The 21,189-nt window shown below is 45.6% G+C and overlaps 1 protein-coding gene across 1 annotated transcript in view; it reads right to left on the minus strand.

Moving 5' to 3' along the window:
• The window catches only part of SIN3A (SIN3 transcription regulator family member A), a 399,111-nt gene that overhangs the window by 170,350 nt on the left and 207,572 nt on the right, over positions 1-21,189 (minus strand). Inside the window, exon 10 of the mRNA XM_030186804.1 lies at positions 11,994-12,080. Within this exon, the coding sequence (XP_030042664.1) occupies positions 11,994-12,080 (87 nt within the window). The remainder of the gene's footprint in view (positions 1-11,993; positions 12,081-21,189) is intronic.

A 21,189-nucleotide genomic window follows, 5' to 3' on the forward strand; every position in this document is an offset into this window, starting at 1 on the left:
TGAACCTACTCTAATTATCAAAATGATTGCAGAGTGCTGTAAGATGGTCTTCAACTGACAGCTAAGTTAATGACTTTCCTTTAGCCAGCTTCCACCCACTTCACCACGCTGCAAATCGAAGACCTCTACCACTTACTTAGAATTGCCTCTTACCTCCTTACAGAGCGGTGTTCTCCCTGTACACTTGGGTTGTTGGTAGCTCTTGGGAAGTGCTCTGTAACTGGAGCCCAGTCTCTTACAAGAGGCATAATCTATCTCCATGGCAATACCTTCAGTGGCTCGCTCCTTGGGAAATGGCTCTATATGGTGACTCCTTATAACCCAGGAAATTTTTAAACCATGTGAACAATTCTGGAAACTTCCTGTGGAAAAAGTAATTCAACAAATGAAAACCAGGAAACAACCCCAAGAACAAAAGCGATCAAACCGGCGGATAAGAAAGTCCAATACAGGTAAGTGCAAAGGATAACTCAATGTGGGCAGTACTACGTATTTGTGGGGGTAATGAAGTGCTTGCAAGTCACTAACTCTTCTAGCAGAGGTAATTTTGTATCTTACCTAGACCAGCGGATAGTATGAGAAATAAGTACTGATACTATAAATAGTTCTCATGTAAGAAACTTAGAGAAGTTACACACAATGGTTCAAAAGGTGCCAGCATTAGCTGTCTAAGGACTACACTGAGATCTTAAGACAAAGGTGGTAGTCAAAGAGGTCATATATATCAAGTCCCTCATGAATCTGGACACTAAGGGATACAGCAAGATAGTATCCAGAGTTTCTGGATTATTGTCTGGTGGAGCGTGTATTCCTGGCTCTTTTGAGAGCTGCTCCTACCACTCCTGTCTGGTGTGGGAGTTGATTTTTCTCAGGACCAAGTGCTGATTATACCTTGTATTTCTGGCACAAACAGAAGATTTTGGATTGTAAGCTTTGTAGATATCATGCATGAAAAGAACAACTAACTCCCTTGACAATATTTCTTAGGATTTCTTCAAAATCCTAGCTTGGCACTATGACTTCTGGAATGCAAGGACAGTGTGCCTTTGATAGTTTCTGAATAAACCTGGCTACAGTATTCTTTCCAGAAAATTACGCACAATTTTATAACAGCCATTTTCATTTATAAACCATTTACCCATGGAAAAGATTTTCTGTCATTATCCGCTACAAGTTTTATATATAGTTATATTGCATAATTAAGTCAAACCCAGTTCCCTCCAACAAAGCAACTGTGTCAATTTAACACCTACCCCAGGAATGGTGAAACCAACTGCACAAGTTCAGCCCGGGAAATTACTTCTTGATTAAAAATACAAGGCAACGTAGAAAGTTTTCATATGCTTCAGCGCTACGAAGTGCTTTGCGGACCTTACAAAGGAATGATAAAAAAAAAAAAAAAAAAAGGTCGATTCACTCAAGAAAGAGCACGTGAATACAATAGGAACATCCTTCCTGTGATGAAAACTACCACTTAGAGCTGAATTAATCCACGAAACATTAAGTCTTCACTAAAACCTCAAGAGCAATACTTTCAAAACTAGTTTCAGTCTAAATAAATTCAGGCCTAGCAGCAGAAAATGACATCTAACATCAAGCTGCTAATCTCCAGCAAACACTTTCTGGAGACACAAACAAGGTATTAGCTTGATGTTCACTAGGCATTTCCCCACTTAGTAGAAAAATATAACATGTAAATTAAGCAAAAAGAAAAATGAACTTCAGAAAAGGATCACTTTTACAAATGCTAGTGAAAAAAACCTTCTTGACAAAAAGTCTAAATAGCACACTCTTTAATGCTACATATACATACAAGCGGATCACAGACGGTTTCCTTGATTCTCCTGCCTTATATGCATCCAAGAGTTGAGAGCTCTGCAGAGGATTCCTAGGGCTCTGCTCCAAGTATGGCATCAAGCAGTAGGCTCTACTGGTCACATTAACAGCAACAGCTAGAATGCCTCCATCTTCTTAAAGGAGAAATTAGAGCTTACCTGCTAATTTTCTTTTCTTGAGTCTCTCCAGACCATCCCAAGTGGGTATATGCCCTCCTACCAGCAGATGAGGAGACTGAGAACTAAGTGATGTCACCTTATTAGGTCATGTGCAATCCTAAGACACCCAGTATTTCTATTGATAAAGCCCAAGACAGTAGAGAACCACAACAGAGACCCCCCCCCCCCAAAAAAAAAGGGAGGAAACGACCAGAAACATGAGTCCTACAATAAAGACAGACATGGGGGTGAGGACCCATACATCCGTAGTAACAGTAATAATTTTAACAGATTTGTGGGATGGGGATGGCGTTTGAGCTTGCAGAGATGGTGACAAACTTTCTCCTTGTGTCAATCTCTAATGAGAAGGTTCCGGCTAAGTGATATTCCTTAAGCTTATACAAAGAATAGACTTCAAACTTAGTGATTCCGAAACCTGTCCTGTCCTGAGGGAACCCACCAGTCAAGTGAAATTTCAACTAAAAAAAAAAAAAAAAAAAGTCACATGATCTTACTCATAAGGGCTTTCCTTTCAAATTTTGTGCCAATGGTTGTGCTGATGCATAAAGTACTGTGGGCAGAAGCATGTGGTAAATGAAAGCTCAATGCACACAGCAGGTGAACGATGCAGAAAGGGGTTCAATGCCTGAATTAACTTGCACAGTAGACTGCACACAGTATGCTAACAAGCCTATTATCTATTCTGCAGAAAGGCAGATAAGTCCACAGGACATTCTAATGTGAGCGCAATGTGAGAAATTTACCACCAGGTCTGAGGCAGCATAGAAGGGTTGGTTGCCTTGGTAGTGTAGCAGCCCCCCCCCCCCCCCAAAAAAAAAAAAAAAAAAAAAAAAAAGAAAATAGATGTCATCAGTTTTCTGAGCACCTTCTATGGGACAATGTCTCCTCTGAAGGTTGTTAATGAACGGCAGAGACCCCAAGGGTGGCTCATCTGAAAACTAGAGATTTTATCACCACTTTGGTGGAGATAGGGTGGCCAATGAGTGAGGCTTTTCTCACGGGCCCCAGACAGGTCTAAACACCAGTTCTGGCATATGTACATTACAGAAACTAACAGAGTCTAATCAACAAATAGAAACAAAATTCATTTTCTACCTTGCTATCTGGTCATTTTATTTTTCTAATTGTGTTGATCCCAGTCTCTGTTTTCAGGCTTCCGCTGTCTTCTCAACTCTTCTGCCAGGGTCTTCTGGTCCAACTGGCATTTCTTCTGTATCCATGTCCATCATTCAATGCCCCTCTGTCCATGCTCCTATCTTCCTGCCATATTGAGCATTTCCCCTCTATGTAACTTTATTCTTGCCCTGTCCAGCAGCATCTCTCTGTCCCTTTCCCCTCCCCCATGGCCAGTATCGCATCTCTGTGCGTCCCTATCCCCCCTCATGTTCAGCTTCTCCCCTTATTCCTCCTTTCTTCTTGTCCTCCCCCTCTCCCAGGACCAAAATCTCCATTCCTTCTTTTGTCCTTCGCTCTTCATTTCCATCTAGTGTCTCCCTTCCTTCTCCCCCCTCCCACCCTGACACCCTGCTTCTCTAGATGAGCAGCTGCAGCGGGAAAAGAAGCTACACTCTCCATGGGGCCAGACTCTCCACTGGCATGGCTGCCGGCTCTGCCCCAGAATAGCTGTCCAAGGAGGTAGGACTGGCAGCAACACCTATAGAGAGAGTCTGGCCTAGGGTGAGTGTAGCTACTTTGTTGCAGCTGCTGCTCATCTAGTGAAGCAGCAGCGGCAAGGAGGCGGGGAGTCCCAGTGCTCATGCTGTACAGCAGTGAAGAACTGCTGGGCGGCAACTTTAAAAAAATGGTACATGGCTGCGTAGCCTAGAGGGAACATTGGCTGGGAGCCTGAATGTGTGTGAGGAGGGCACAAATGTGTGTGAGCGTGAGAAGGGATACAAATGTGTGTGTCACACATCAATGCATTTGACTTGGCATGTCTGGAATTGTACTGTTATTTATGTTCAAGTGATGCTGCTGCTGTTTTGTCATTTTGGAAAAATATTAAAATGTAAAAATATATGGAGCGGAGGAGTAGCCTAGTGGTTAGTGCAGTGGACTTTGATCCTGGGGAACTGAGTTCGATTCAGGTCGGCTCTCTCAGTCTCTCTCTGGGTTTCAGCCGCAGCACTGCAGGCAAGGAAGAAACAGAAGTAGGAACTTGGAACACTCTGATGCGTACATGTAAGACTTGTCTGATTCACTGGCACTGTGTGCTGAGAGGTCACCACATACATGTGCCAGTAGATCAGGTGACATCTGATGCATGTGCCTGTGTCAGAGCTGAGGTCTGACAATCTACCCGGGAGCAGAGAGGATGAATAGTAACATAGTAAGTGACAGCAGATAAAAACCTGAACGGTCCAGTCTACCCAATAGCCACACTCATTATCAATTCAAAATTAAATCAACAATGAATGTGATACTTGATTATGGTCTCTCTTTGGCATTTCTGGGACATAGACCATAGAAGTCCGCCCGGCCCTATCCTTATGTTCTAACTGCTGGAGTTGTCATCGAAGCCCACTTCAGCCTACTTGTCTTCTCATTTGCAGGAAACAGACTGTAAAAGTCTGTCCAGCACTCCAATCCACCCTATGAACTATGTACCCACTGTCCTCTGGAACAGTAACCTGGCCTGACCAATGATTTAATCCTATTCGACTATGTAATGACCTATATCGACCCTTTTTGTAAATGAAGCATATAAACAACATTGATTCTTCTAAGATCTTAACCTGGCTCAATACTTCTACAAACTCTCACTGTCTCTATTGAACTGCTATCTCCACTTGATACCATTTAACCGCCCCATTGTTCCACGTAAGCCACATTGAACCTACCAAGAGGTGGGAAAATGCGGGATACAAATACAACAAATAAATATATGACACACAGACCATACAAGTCTACCTGGCATCAGCCCTAGTTCATCATAGCCAGAGTCACCATCTAAGCATCACTAGACACATCCACACACATGCAGCCATTTAAGTTTAGGTTTTTATAACTTCCATTTTCTAATTACAGATCCTCTGTGTTCATCCCAAGCATTTTTGAATTCTGTCACCATTTGTGTCTCTACCACCTACACAATGGAGACTTTCCGCATCTGTGCTGTTAAGGGAGGAGGAGAAGGAGACAGCACTCACAGAACTTGTTACTCGGTAAGTGAGAGGCTGGCACAAATGCAGCATACACATCCACGGGAACCCCGCAGGAATGGCTTCTGTCACTGCTTCCATTCACAAGGAAACCCTGCGAACCCCGTTCCTGTGCAAATCTCTATTCCAAAAGTAATCTGGCCTCTGCAAATAACAGCACAAAACCAGATGCACATCCAAATGATACAGAAAATCTTGAGTTTTTTCCGCAGAAAAACAGGCAAAGTAATGGACTGATTTAAGGTGAAAAGGGGAAACCCCCTTTGGCAAAACTGTTGGAACCAGACACAAGACAAAACCGCCCCCGGGAAATGAGAGAGACGAGAGCCTGCAAGTCAGAAACATGCCTCGCTGAATTGTCACCAAAAAGACCACTTTCAGGGAAAGATCCTTAAGCATCACTTGCTGCAAAGATTCAAAGGGTGCCTTAACTAAGGCCAACAACATGAGATTCAGATCTCAAGGAGGGACAAACCTCCTGAACAGGAGTCTCAAATTCTTAACATCCTTAAAACAAAAATCTTGATACATATGGATGGCGAGCCTACAACTGACTCTGAACCAGGCCAAGGAAGGACACCAAGACTGCTAAATTAATCCTGAGAGGACATGGCCAACCTTTATCCATGTCATTCTGAAGAAAACCCAAGATCTCTCCGACAAGCTCAAAGCAGAGAGAGAGAGTCCCTTGTCATCACAACCAATCCTCAAAAACATGCCAGGCTCTCACATAAACCAAGGAAGTGGAATGCTTCCTGAACTCAATAAGGTTATAACAACTCTGACCAAGTAACCCTTCTTCAGCAAGCCCGCCCGCTCAAGAGCCAAGCTGTAAGAGAATCAAAGCCATGTCTGAAATGCTGATGGCCCTAAAACAGGAGGGAGGCCAACTGAGGTAACAGAAAGGAGATCTACAACCACGAACCACACAAGATCCCTGTACCACATGCACCTTGGCCAATCCAGAGCCGAGAGACCACCACTCTATCTCGGTGGGCCTCAATATACCGTATCACTTACCCTATCAACAGCCGTGGAAGAAACACAGCAAACCGCATTGAGGTTGCACCAACACATCTATCCCTTCTGACAACGGCTCTTTCCTATGACTGAAGCATGGAGCTCTTGCATTTCTCGAGGCGACCACTAGGTCCATATGTAGCGTTTCCCATCATCCAACTCTCGCCTGAAAGACAGCCTTCAGAGACTACTCCACTGGATCCTTCTGCTCAGAAAAAAGTCAGTCTCCACATTAGTAGATCCTACCACGTGTCACCGAAAGAACGAGGAGCTTGGCTATCTCCTGAGCCAGAGGAAGACTTCATCCCCCTCCCCTACCCCCGACAACTTACATAAGGCACCACTGTTGCCTTGTCTCACAAGACCCTAACCGCCTTGTGAAGAAGCAGGTGTTGAAATGCCAAGGAGACCAAATGAATGGCTTTTCTCTTTAAGCGACTGATGGACCATGATCAGCACCCCTATGGAACTCACCCTGGCAATGAGCCCCCAAACATGAGAGGCTGAAATCCATGGTCATCAGGATCCACTCCTGTGTGTCTAGGTCCATCCCAAACTGGCATTTGTCTCAAAGCAACAAAAAGACCGTGATCAGCACCCCTGTGGTACTCACCCTGGCAATGAGCCTCCCAACTTGAGACAATGCATCCATGGTCATCAGGATCCACTTTGGAGTGACTAGGTCTATCCCAAACTTCATGTTTCATCTGTCCAAGCACCACAGGAGACTGCACTATGAAGGCTGAGCAACTAGTTCAACTGTTGGGATCAGGCCAAGAGCAGGGCCTCCTAAAGAGACCGCTTATGGGCTCTCAGTAAAGGAACCACCTCAATCAAGGCAGCCACTAAACCCCAAACCTGCAATATCTCCCATGTCGTTGGCCTGATGATTCTGAGAAGTTGGCATTTCTGAGCCTGCAGCTTCAAAATTCCAATTTCTGGGAGAAAGACTTTGCCTACAGTGAGTGTAGCTACTTTGCTGTAGCTGCTACTCATCTAGCAAAGCAGCGGCAGGAGTAGCAGCGGCATGAAGGTGAAAGTCCCAGTGCTCATGCAGTACAGCAGTGGAGAACTGCTGGGCGGCAACTTAAAAATATGGTACACGGCTGCGCAGCCTAGAGGGAACATTGGCTGGGAGCCTGAATACATGTGAGGAGGGCACAAATGCGTGTGAGCGTGACAAGGGGTACAAATGTGTATGTCACACATCAAATGCATATGACCAGGCATGTCTGGAATTGTACATTAAACTAAATAGGGGCACAATCCCAACACCGGACAGAGGGTCAGGTAAAGGGAAGGACCCGAAGATTGGCATGTGCACCCCTGAAGCCAACAGCAAAGACTTCTACTGCCCCTGTAACCGTAGGCACCTCTTCTATTTTTTTTTGCCTTTTTCAAAAATCTGCTGTTCCAAAGATTATTTTTTTGGGGGGGCCAGAACAGCACAAAGGACCAAAAGGGCAGGGCTGCATAGGCACTTATCTACCATCTGTTGAGGAGACTTGAGAAATACTGAGTGTCTCTAGGTTCATGATTCAAACTAATCTTTATTTGATATACCACAATATCATAGCACATACAAAGTTTACAATTAAATCTACTTTTTCAGGTACATCAAAAACAGAAAGTCTATGAGGGAATCCATGGGACTGTTAGATCACCAAAAATACTAGGACTAGAGGGCATGCGATGAAGCTACAATGTAGCAAATTTAAAACGAATCGGAGAAAATGTTTCTTCACTCAACGTGTAATTAAACTCAGGAATTCGTTGCCAGAGAATGTGGTAAAGGCGGTTAGCTTAGTGGAGTTTAAAAAAGTTTGGACGGCTTCCTAAAGGAAAAGTCCATAGACCGTTATTAAATGGACTTGGGGAAAATCCACTATTTCTGGGATAAGCAGTATAAAATATTTTGTACATTTTTGGGATCTTGCCGGGTATTTGAGACCTGGATTGGCCACTGTTGGAAACAGGATGTTGGGCTCGATGGACCTTTGGTCTTTCCCAGTATGGCAATACTTATGTACTTATAAAAGGGGCACTCAAGGTTGACAAGGCCATAGCAGAGAGACTGAATGAATTATTTGCTTCGGTCTTTATGGAAGAAGAAGTAAGAGTTCTACCTGTACCAGAAATGGTTTTCAGGGGTAATAATGTGGAGGAATTGAAAGAAATCTTGGTGAATCTGGAAGACGTACTGAGCCAAATCAACAAATTAATGAGTAGTAAATCACCTGGATAGTATGCACCCTGGGGTACTTAAAGAACTCAAACATGACATTGCTGATCCACTGTTAGTGATTTGTAACCTGTTGTTAAAATCATCCGTAGTACCTGAAGATTGGAGGGTGACCAATGTAATGCCAATTTTAAAATGGATTCTGGGGTGATCTGGGAAATTGAGATAGACATAGGAGAAGCCACTGCTTGCCCTGGGATTGATAGCATGGAATGTTGCTGCTATGTGGGTTTCTGCCAGGTACTTGTGACCTGGATAGGCCACTGTTGGAAGCAGGATGCTGGGCTAGATGGACCATTGGTCTGACCCAGTATGGCTATTCTTATGTTATTCTTATGTTAATAGAAAAAAAAATGTATGGGGGGGGGGGGGGGGAGGCAATCTAGGTTTACAGATCATAAACATAAAATTCATTAAAAATTAATCTGACTAATTTTAAACCTAAAAACAAAGTGTGTGTGTGTGGGGGGGGGGGGGGGGTAGGAAATACACAAAGACATCTGACACAAAACAATGCTGGTAACCATAGATCTAAAGTAGCCATGATGAGATCAGCCCTGAAATGCTTGCACAGGACCTAATAAGGTGACATCAATTAGTAATTCTCAGTCTCCCCATCTGCTGGTATGAGGGCATTATCTGGAGAGATAAGGAAGCAAATTCATTTCAGTACCACAGGTCTCATTCAAAAGAATTTCCAAGCACACCTGGATAACTTCTTAAGAACCATCAATGCACAAACACAGCAGATCTATACAGTGGGGGAAATAAGTATTTGATCCCTTGCTGATTTTGTAAGTTTGCCCACTGACAAAGACATGAGCAGCCCATAATTGAAGGGTAGGTTATTGGTAACAGTGAGAGATAGCACATCACAAATTAAATCCGGAAAATCACATTGTGGAAAGTATATGAATTTATTTGCATTCTGCAGAGGGAAATAAGTATTTAATCCCTCTGGCAAACAAGACCTAATACTTGGTGGCAAAACCCTTGTTGGCAAGCACAGCGGTCAGACGTCTTCTGTAGTTGATGATGAGGTTTGCACACATGTCAGGAGGAATTTTGGTCCACTCCTCTTTGCAGATCATCTCTAAATCATTAAGAGTTCTGGGCTGTCGCTTGGCAACTCGCAGCTTCAGCTCCCTCCATAAGTTTTCAATGGGATTAAGGTCTGGTGACTGGCTAGGCCACTCCATGACCCTAATGTGCTTCTTCCTGAGCCACTCCTTTGTTGCCTTGGCTGTATGTTTTGGGTCATTGTCGTGCTGGAAGACCCAGCCACGACCCATTTTTAAGGCCCTGGCGGAGGGAAGGAGGTTGTCACTCAGAATTGTATGGTACATGGCCCCATCCATTCTCCCATTGATGCGGTGAAGTAGTCCTGTGCCCTTAGCAGAGAAACACCCCCAAAACATAACATTTCCACCTCCATGCTTGACAGTGGGGACGGTGTTCTTTGGGTCATAGGCAGCATTTCTCTTCCTCCAAACACGGCGAGTTGAGTTCATGCCAAAGAGCTCAATTTTTGTCTCATCTGACCACAGCACCTTCTCCCAATCACTCTCGGCATCATCCAGGTGTTCACTGGCAAACTTCAGACGGGCCGTCACATGTGCCTTCCGGAGCAGGGGGACCTTGCGGGCACTGCAGGATTGCAATCCGTTATGTCGTAATGTGTTACCAATGGTTTTCGTGGTGACAGTGGTCCCAGCTGCCTTGAGATCATTGACAAGTTCCCCCCTTGTAGTTGTAGGCTGATTTCTAACCTTCCTCATGATCAAGGATACCCCACGAGGTGAGATTTTGCGTGGAGCCCCAGATCTTTGTCGATTGACAGTCATTTTGTACTTCTTCCATTTTCTTACTATGGCACCAACAGTTGTCTCCTTCTCGCCCAGCGTCTTACTGATGGTTTTGTAGCCCATTCCAGCCTTGTGCAGGTGTATGATCTTGTCCCTGACATCCTTAGACAGCTCCTTGCTCTTGGCCATTTTGTAGAGGTTAGAGTCTGACTGATTCACTGAGTCTGTGGACAGGTGTCTTTCATACAGGTGACCATTGCCGACAGCTGTCTGTCATGCAGGTAACGAGTTGATTTGGAGCATCTACCTGGTCTGTAGGGGCCAGATCTCTTACTGGTTGGTGGGGGATCAAATACTTATTTCCCTCTGCAGAATGCAAATAAATTCATATACTTTCCACAATGTGATTTTCCGGATTTAATTTGTGATGTGCTATCTCTCACTGTTACCAATAACCTACCCTTCAATTATGGGCTGCTCATGTCTTCGTCAGTGGGCAAACTTACAAAATCAGCAAGGGATCAAATACTTATTTCCCCCACTGTAAGTGTATTAAAAAAACTATTAGTAAATCCAAACACCTGGATGTAATAATCATAGCATGTGCAAAACTAACTAATTTGAAGAATATGCCCCCAAAACAAACAGGACACTAAGGGAAAAAGCTCTCCAGCTCATAAACTTCAGATACAGACTGAGCAGTCAATGAGGAAATGGAGTAAAGGCAAAAAAGGTGAGGTCGGTCAACTGGTTATAGCAAAAAAGGAGAAGAGATTTTAAAAATCCAACCCACAAGTGTAAGTGGACCAGTAGGAGTTAAAGCAGCAAAGAGAACAATCACAGGGCTCATATATATATATTACTACATGCACTCACAGAAACAGGTCTCCCTCTCCTGAAAGTTGCTGCTGCTTCAAAGCCAGCTGAGTAGACAAAGTGTGCCTGGTTATATAGAAGAAGAACCTGAAGTTGCCGTCAATGACCAGCATTCACAAGGCAAAAAATCCAAATGCCACCTGTCCAATGCCAACACTATCTTCTCAGAGTGTGCAGCCAAAATACTTTTGATTTGTTTGGTTTTATCATATCACATGAAGGTTTGTTATGTTTTTTGTTTTTTTCATTTTGAAAGTAATATCGTAAAAAGTGTGCACTCTATTCATGACAGGAAAGACCCAAAATTGTAGTGTTTTCTGTAGTTTTGGGAAAAAATGTAATCAATATTGCCCTTGCCCTTGTCAATTCAAATGAATGTCTCATGCCCTTGCCATTTCAAACTATTGTCTCATGAAAGTAGCATAACTTCTAGAGCAAAGTACACTGGATTATGGCATTTACCAAAGTATTCATTAAACCTGAATGGCTATAGACCAACTAGCCAGGTTTCAATGCAGAGTAATGAAATATATTTCCGCTATGATTTGTCAGAAGTTGCTATCTGTCAAACTGAAGCATGCATTCAGAACGTTTCCTTTCAAGCAAGGTTCACCTTTCAGCAGGATCCTGATGAGAGTCAGGTTCTCCACAGTATCCTTTTATTAAGCTATCCCATAACCTCTCAATCTTCTATTTATGATATCCTGGGATTTGCACCCTTTTCTTACCCAACTATACAAACATTCTTCCCTATTTTTTCCCCACATATCCAAATTAAAACATCAAACTTTGATTGAGTACAATGAAGTTACAGCAAAAACAAACTAGTTAAAATAATCTAGAATCCATGCCATGTCCAGTACCAAGCTCTCACCTTCTCAAAGAACAAGGATTCTGTGCCAGCCCCATACTTGCTGGCCTCAAAAGACTGATCCTTTAAACCCAGCAGCTTTGGTTTTTTCTGTGGGAAGGGGGGAAAAAAAACAGGAAAAATAAAGACCAACAAAATAAAGGCAAAGCAATTCTGAAATATAAGCAGCAGTCCAAGAGATAGATTTCAACTATCAATTACAGATTTAGGACAAAACCATACTGAAATGGGAACATGGTCTTTTAAACTTAAGCTTTAGCATGCTGAGTCTCCCAACCATCTGCTACCTCGCCAATTCTGAGTTCTGAAACGTATACCCAAGTCTTCTCAGCATGTAACTGCCATCTCAGTGAAAACAGGGCAGCACTAACTGTTCTTGCTGGATATCACCTGGCTCACAGCAAAGGCTGAGGTTAAAATGAAAATCAAGTAAAAAGTCTGCTTTACCTATTCCCACAATGTACCCTCAATTCCGCTACATTTAGTGTCTTCTGTGCATGGCTATCAGTCAAAAACTATTTAGCGTCCGTGACTAAACTGGTCACAAATAAATTCACTAAAAAGGTGGAACGGTCACTGATCCATTCTAGGTGGATGCATATTTCATGGAGAAACTGATTCCTGTGCACAGAGACGACTGCCAACAATTTAAGTCAGTCTGAAAACTCTTTGAGAACTGATATGAAAGAAATATAAATCATGAATTAAAGCAATATGTAGGGTTGCCTTTCAATATATTAAAAACACTGGTGAAAAAGAGTGCTGGTGAGAGGAGGTGAGGGATGTTACTGGGCCTGAGTTGAGACTGTCAGTGGGCATGGGTACCTGTTGATAAGTATTGTTACTTGATTGGCCAATGTTCATACCTATATTAAATAATAAATAGTGTCCAATAAAAATCTGAATGAAAAAAAGCAAGCCCAGGCTCTGGACACTTGATATTTTGGCCTACTCACTGATATTTTTCTTTTCATGAACATAAGCGTCATGCAATCATTTGATACTTGTAGCACTGATCTTCTCCTCCTCCCTTTAGCCAAGACAAGAGATCATCCAAAAAGACAGCACGAATCTCAAGTCCCCATACAAAACACAAAAAGACCAAAATCTGACCAAGTAGATGGAGTATTAGGCTTACCTGTTAATTTTCTTTCCTTTAGTCGTACCAGACCAGATCAAAATAAACCAGAACCATGGATTATGCCCACCAATCAGCAGATGAAGTCAAAGATTAATGAATTGTGAGCACTGCCCTATAAGAGCATCATGCAACCTTAACTGGTTAAACAGAGCTTCCACACCAGAACTCTTATGATAATGAAGTAAGCTTGGGAAGGCAGAATGAAGTTGGGTCTTCCATGACTATCGGCCCCTGAAGTAGAAGCCCTTTTGGGGAAATATGCAATAGGGAATTGACTTTGAACAAATGAGGTTTGTGAACCAAGGCCTCCTGGGCCATCCGGTGCTATTAGAATCACTTGGCCTGAATGAGAGGATATTCGCTGAAGTACTCATCCTAGCATTGGCAGTGGTAGGAAGACACATAAATTGAGGCCACAATTATAGTAACACATCTGGCCTTTCAGTTCCCTGTTCTCTCCCATGACTGAAAATATGCATAGCCTTGGCACTGGCTTTCGTTGCCATGAGATCTAGAACAGCATGTCCTACCATTTGTTATAAGCTTGAAGGCTGCAGCAGCGATCTCCCACTCTCCCAGACCGAGTGTTTCTACTTAGAAAGTTTGCTCAAGTGTTCTGCCCTTCTGCAAAGTGTGCCACCAAAAGGACCACCACATGTTGTTCCACCCATTTAATAAGAGGCTCACTTCCCAAGCTATTTGTATAATCCTGGTGCCTTCTATTTGTTGATGTAACTTACTGTGGTTGCATTGTCTGAGAACACTCTTACTGTTGTAGATCTAGATGAACTGCCCTGAGCGACAGACAGTTGATGGACCAGGACACCTCGATGGGAATCCACATACTCTGTGCCACCAGAATGAAGCAGGACACTCCTTGAAGCAGGATTTCCTACATGAAGCCATCACTTCATACTGATCCTCATTTAGGCAACCCACAGCTACATCTCAAAGCTCAGTGTGATCACAGCCCACCCCCATGAAACTAGATCTATTGTTCCTCATTGGACCCCAGTACTTGCACATAGTCCCACACTAGGGAGCTTTTCAATCAAGCAGTGATTATGTGGGAATACAATTTGAATAACCTCTGCTCCAGAAGAAAAAACATCCCAAAGCGGTGTTGAATCTCGCCCCAAATACTCCAGATCTTGAGAGGGAAATAAATTTCTCATAGAGGTTGATAATCCAACTCAAGGATTAGGGAAGGAGTGAAACTTCACTTATCACTTGCTCTCCTTCTTCCTGAGTACTGGCCTGAATCAGCCAGTTATCCAAATTTATTTATTTTTTTTGTTACATTTGTACCCCGCACTTTCCCACTCATGGCAGGCTCAATGCGGCTTACATGGGGCAATGGAGGGTTAAGTGACTTGCCCAGAGTCACAAGGAGCTGCCTGTGCCTGAAGTGGGAATTGAACTCAGTTCCTCAGGACCAAAGTCCACCACCCTAACCACTAGGCCACTCCTCTTGATTCCCCTCCTCCTACCCTCCCCCCCCCCCACCCTCTTTCCTGTGTGACTGGTGTGCTGTACTATCAGAGTTGTATTTCCTTTTCCTTTAATTCATTTTTAAAACCTTTGATTTTAGATTTAGCTTGTACACTTCTGCTCACCTGTTAGAGCGGCACAGAAAGATCAAATAAACTATAAAAGCTGCCACAACCACCATTACCTTGGAAAATGTTCTTGGAGCTGTAGCTAACCCTAAAGGAACTTCTCGAAACTGAAAAGGATTTCATCCAGAATCGCAATTCAAGAATTGTTGCTGTGGCAGCAAAATTAGAATGTGGAGGTAGGCCTCCTCGAGAACTAGGGATGTCAAGAATCCCCTTGGTCGCACTGCTGCAATTACTGATCTTATAGTCTCCATTCTGAAGCGTGTAACCCCTAAGGCATGATTCACACCTTTGAGATCTAAAACAGGACTAAATGTCCCTTCTTTCGTTGGAAAATAAAATAGATGGGACTCACTTCACAGCCCAAAGCTTAAGGACATTTAGAAAAGTGGACCGAAAGGCTACTATTTTGTCTGGGGTGTAGCAAGGCACAGTGACAAGGAAATAATCTGGAAAAGACCAGGAAACTTCTAGTTGTAACCCTGCGTTATGATATCCAGACCCACTGGTCAGATGTGATTTGGGTCCATTCCTCTAGAAGGTGGGACAGGCATCTGCCTATCTGATTCAGGGAAGGATGAACATGGAGGGCATCACTGTGGGCAGACCCTGAGGCCTAAGGTCCTTGACTTGCACCTTTTCTGTTTGCTTGAAAGGAAGAGACAGTTGGAACCTCAAATGTTGAAAGGCTCTAGACCTACCTGGCCTCTTATCTTTTAGTTTCACAGAACTTTCATTCTGAAGAAATCTGCCTTAAAGTCAACTGAAGCCTATTTTCCAATAATCACTGTGGTCTAGCATCTCCCAAATCTTTCAAGAGCTTCTACAGGTTTCCCCCCAAAAAAGAAACTGAATGGAAGCCTGCTGAGCTAGATTTCGAAGCCATAGCCACCCAATTCCAGAGTTATAAAAGCCTTCTTGTTGAAACTGCCACAGCCATTCCTTTCGCTAAATCCCTGTTATACCATAAAGGGCATCTGAGGTATTTGTTAAAATCCATTCCAAATGGAAAGTGTCTGTGGATGCCTCTACTTCCTCCTGGAGGGATTTTAAGGAACCTCTGGAAACACAGGTGCTGCACACTGACACCTGGAGGCTGAGAGCTGAAACATCATTAAGTCTCCAATTTGCAATCCTGAACATCTTTCAAGGCTGAGCCTCCTTCTACTGGCATAGTAGTCTTCTTGGTCACTGCTGTTACCAAAGAATCTATCCTGAGTTGCCTCAGCTTCTTTTCCTCAGGAAACAAAGGGTAGAGGTTTGCCACAACTCTATTTACTATGAGCCCAGATTTAGGAGTCTCCCACTCCACTGGTAGAGTCCAAACGACTTGCTATGGAGGACTTTCTAGTCCACAGCAAACTAGGATCTCCAGAAGATTAAGTCTTCTACTGGGTGCTACAGAAAAGCGAAGTTACTTACCTGTAGCACGTATTCTCCGAATACAGCAGGCTGATTGTTCTCACATATGGGTGACGTCCACGGCAGCCCCAGGTCCGGAAAATCTTCCTAACAACAAAAGTTGCTACAGCCTTCACGTGCACGGGTGCACTCACTGCGCGTGCGCGGCCATCTTCCCGCCCGTCGCACGAGAGTCCCGCTTCACTCAACTTATGAAGCAAAACCAAAGAAAGGAACAACTCCAAAGGGGAAGCGGGCGGGTTGGTGAGAACAATCAGCTGTCCTCGGAAAATACCTGCTACAGGTAAGTAACTTCGCTTTCTCAGAGGACAAGCAGGCTGCTTGTTCTCACATATGGGTATCCCTAGCCCCCAGGCTCACTCAAAACAAACAGAGTCAATTGGGCCTCACAACGGCGAGGACAAAAAAATTGACCTACAAAAAACATCTAACAGAGTGCAGCCAGGAACAGAATAAAAATGGGCCTAGGGGGGTGGAGTTGGATTCTAAACCCCGAACAGATTCTGCAGCACCAACTGCCCAAACCGACTGTTGCGTCGGCTATCCTGCTGAAGGCAGTAATGAGATGTGAATGTGTGGACTGATGACCACATCGCAGCCTTGCAAATCTCTTCAATAGTGGCTGACTTCAAGTGGGCCACTGACGCTGCCATGGCTCTAACACTATGAGCCGTGACATGACCCTCTAGAGTCAGCTCAGCTTGGGCGTAAGTGAAGGAAATGCAATCTGCTAGCCAATTTGAAATGGTGCGTTTCCCAAAAGCAACTCCCCTTCTGTTGGGATCAAAAGAAACAAACATTGTCTGAAGGGGCTTGTCCGCTCCACACAGAAGGCCAATGCTCTCTTGCAGTCCAATGTATGCAACTGACGTTCAGCAGGGCGGGTATGAGGATGAGGAAAGAATGTTGGCAAGACAATTGACTGGTTAAGATGGAACTCAGACACCACCTTCGGCAAAAACTTACGGTGCGTACGGAGGACTACTCTGTTACGATGAAATTTAGTATAAGGAGCATGGGCTACCAAGGCTTGAAGCTCACTGACTCTATGAGCTGAAGTAACAGCCACCAAGAAAATGACCTTCCAGGTCAAGTACTTCAGATGGCAGGAATCCAGTGGCTCAAAAGGAGGTTTCATCAGCTGGGTGAGGACGACGTTGAGATCCCATGACACTGGTGGAGGTTTGACAGGGGGCTTTGACAAAATCAAACTTCTCAAGAATCAAACAACTAAAGGCTGTCCAGAGATAGGCTTACCCTCCACACGATAATGAAAAGCACTAATAGCACTAAGATGAACTCTTACGGAGTTGGTCTTAAGACCAGACTCTGACAAGTATAGAAGGTATTCAAGCAGGGTCTGTGTAGGACAAGAGCGAGGATCTAGGGCCTTGCTGTCACACCAGACGGCAAACCTCCTCCATTTAAAAGAGTAACACCTCTTCGTGGAATCTTTCCTGGAGCAAGCAAGACTCGGGGGACACCCTCAGAAAGACCCAAGGAGGCGAAATCTACGTCCTCAACATCCAGGCCTTGAGAGCCAGAGACTGGAGGTTGGGATGCAGAAGCGCCCCCTCATTCTGAGTGATGAGGGTAAGAAAACACTCCAATCTCCACGGTTCTTCGGAGGACAACTGCGGAAGAAGAGGGAACCAAATCTGACGCGGCCAAAAGGGTGCAATCAGAACCATGGGTCCGCGGTCTTGCTGGAGTTTCAGCAAAGTCTTCCCCACCAGAGGTATGGGAGGATACGCATACAGAAGGCCTAACCCCCAATGAAGGAGAAAGGCATCTGAGGCTAGCCTGTCGTAGGCCTGAAGTCTGGAACAGAACAGAGGGACCTTGTGATTGATCTGAGTGACAAAAAGATCCACCGAGGGGGTGCCCCATACTCGGAAGATCTTGCGGACAACTGCCCTGATGAGAGACCACTTGTGAAGTTGCATTATCCTGCTCAACCTGTCGGCCAGACTGTTGTTTACGCCTGCCAAGTACGTGGCCTGGAGAAACATGCCGTGACGGCGGGCCAAATGCCACATCTGGACAGCTTCCTTACACAGGGGGTGAGATCTGGTGCCCCCCTGCTTGTTGCCATAGTACATGGCAACCTGGGTGTCTGTCTGAATTTGGTTAATTTGGTGGGACAGCCGATCTCTGAAAGCCTTTAGAGCATTCCAGATCGCTCACAACTCCAGGAGGTTGATCTGAAGACCTGATTCCTGAAGGGACCAAGCTCCCTGAGTGTGGAGCCCATGTACATGAGCTCCCCACCCTAGGAGAGATGCATCTGTAGTCAGCACTTTTTGGAACGAACTGTCCACCATAGCAGGGAATTGTGAAAAACGATGGACAACTGGACTGCATCCTTTAGATCCCAAGCAGCTTGATACCACTGGGAAGCCAAGGTCCATTGAGCTGATTTCATGTGAAGACGGGCCATGGGAGTCACATGAACTGTGGAGGCCATATGGCCCAGAAGTCTCAACATCTGCCGAGCTGTGATCTGCAGAGACGCTCTGGCCAAGGAAACCAGGGACAGAAGATTGTCCGCCCTGGCCTCGGGAAGATAGGCCCAAGCTGTCTGAGAGTCCAGCAGAGCTCCTATGAATTCTAGTTGTTGAACTGGAAGGAGATGGAACTTTGGGTAACCCAAGTAGCTCCAGGAATTTGAAAGTCATCTGCAAGGACTGTAGAGCTCCTGCCTCCAAGGTGTTCTTCACCAGCCAATCGTCGAGATAAGGGAACACAAGCACTCCCAGCCTACGTAGCGACGCTGCAACGACCGCCAGGCATTTGGTGAACACCCAGGGCGCAGAGGCGAGCCCAAAGGGTAGCACACAATACTGAAAGTGATGTTCCCAGACGGAATCGAAGATACTGCCTGTGAGCTGGCAGTATCAGGATGTGTGTATAAGCATCCTTCAAGTCCAGGGATTATAGCCAGTCGTTTTTCTGAATCATGGGAAGAAGGGTGCCCAGGGAAACTATCCTGAACTTTTCTCGAATCAGATATTTGTTCAGGGCTGTTAGGTCTAGGATGGAATGCATCCCCCCTGTTTTCTTTTGCACAAGAAGTACCTGAAACAGAATCCCAGCCCTTCTTGCCCCGGTGGCACGGGCTCAACCGCATTAGTGCTGAGAAGAGCGGACAGTTCCTCTGCAAGTACCTGCCTGTGCTGGAAGCTGAAGGACTGAGCTCCCAGTGGGCAATTTGGAGATCAAATTGAGGGAGTATCCCCGCCGGACTATTTGAAGAACCCACCGATCGGAGGTTACAAGAGGCCACTTTTGGTGAAAAATGTTTAACCTCCCCCGACCAGTAGATCGTCCGGCACGGACACTTTTATTGCAGCTATGCTTGCCTGGAGCCAATCAAAAGCCCGTCCCTTGCTTTTGCTGGGGAGCTGCAGGGGCCTGTTGAGGCGCACGCTGTTGACGTGAACGAGCGCGCTGGGGTTGAGCCTGAGCAGGCTGGCAGGAAGGTGGATTGTACCTACACTTATTGTAAGCATAGGGAGCATTCCTCCTTCCCCCATAAAAACGTCTACCTGATGAGGTAGATGCTGAAGGCGCCTGGTGGGAGAGTTTGTCGAATGCGGTTTCCCGCTGGTGGAGCTGCTCTACAACCTGTTTGACTTTCTTGCCGAAAATATTATTCCCCCCCCCCCCCCCCCCCCCGGCAAGGAACATCCGCAAGCCGCTGCTGGACTCGATTGTCGAGGTCAGAGGCACGCAGCCATGAGAGTCTGCACATTACTATACCCTGAGCAGCGGCTCTAGACGCCACATCAAAAGAATCGTCAAGTACCCCTGGACAGGAATTTACGACACGCCTTCAGCTGCCTGACCACCTCCTGAAAAGGCCTGGCCTGCTCCGAAGGGAGCTGATCGACCAAGTCCGCCAGTTGCTTCACATTGCTCCGCAAGTGAATGCTCGTGTAGAGCTGGTAAGACTGAATTTTGGAAATGAGCATAGCTGACTGGTAGGCCTTCCTCCCAAAAGAGTCCAAAGTCCGAGCTTCCTGTCCCGGGGGCGCCAAGGCAAAATCTCTCCACAACCCCCGAGTCATGAGGCAACTGGGCCCTCATCAACTCAGGGTCCTGGTGAATCCGATACTGGGACTCAACCTTCTTAGGTATGGTGGGGTTAGATAATGGTTTCATCCAGTTCCTTAACAATGTCTGTTTGAAGACATTATGTAGAGGAATAGTGGATGACTCCTTAGGTGGCGAAGGATAGTCCAGGACCTCGAACATCTCGGCCCTGGGATCATCCTCAGCTACCACAGGGAAGGGAATGGCCGTAGACATTTCCCGGACAAAGGACGAGAAAGACAAACTCTCCGGGGGAGAAAGCTTTCTCTCTGGCGAAGGAGTAGGGTCAGAGGAAAGGCCACAAGATGACTCAGAAGAGAAATATCTTGGGTCTTCCTCTGCCTCCCACGAGGCCTCTCCTTCGGTATTGGACAGGAGTTCTCTGACTGCAATCCGAAGCAGAGACCGTCTCGACGCCGAGGAGCTATGTCCTCGATGGCGATGCCGAGAAGTTGATTCCCGTGCCGGCGGCGATGAAGCTCCCTCCATCGTCAACGGAGAGTCAGCTCAGGTGGCAGCCGAGGCCGCAAGCAGCACTGAGGTCGAAGGCCTCACCACAGGCGGGGAGCCAGCCGCCACATCTATCAATGGCACTGGCAGCGCAAGCACCCCCGGTACCGGAACAGACAGTTGCAGCAGCCCTTCCAGGATCCCTGGAAGAATGGCTCGGAGGCACTCGTCAAGAGTGTCTGTCGAGAAAAGCTGTGGAATCGGTGCAGGAGTCGAGGCCAGAATCTGTCGAGAAGGAGGCGGTACCGGGCTGTCCGGAGACAGGCGCATCGACACCTCTTGTATGGAGGGTGAGCGGTCCTCCCGGCACTGACGCTTCACGGGTGCCGATTCCCTCGACACCCTGGAGCTCTCGGTACCGTGACGAGAAGGGGACCGATTACAGTGCTTCTTTGCCTTCGCTGGAGGCACA

The sequence above is a fragment of the Microcaecilia unicolor genome, chromosome 1 (assembly GCF_901765095.1).
Source record: "Microcaecilia unicolor chromosome 1, aMicUni1.1, whole genome shotgun sequence".
NCBI classification, from domain to species: domain Eukaryota; kingdom Metazoa; phylum Chordata; class Amphibia; order Gymnophiona; family Siphonopidae; genus Microcaecilia; species Microcaecilia unicolor.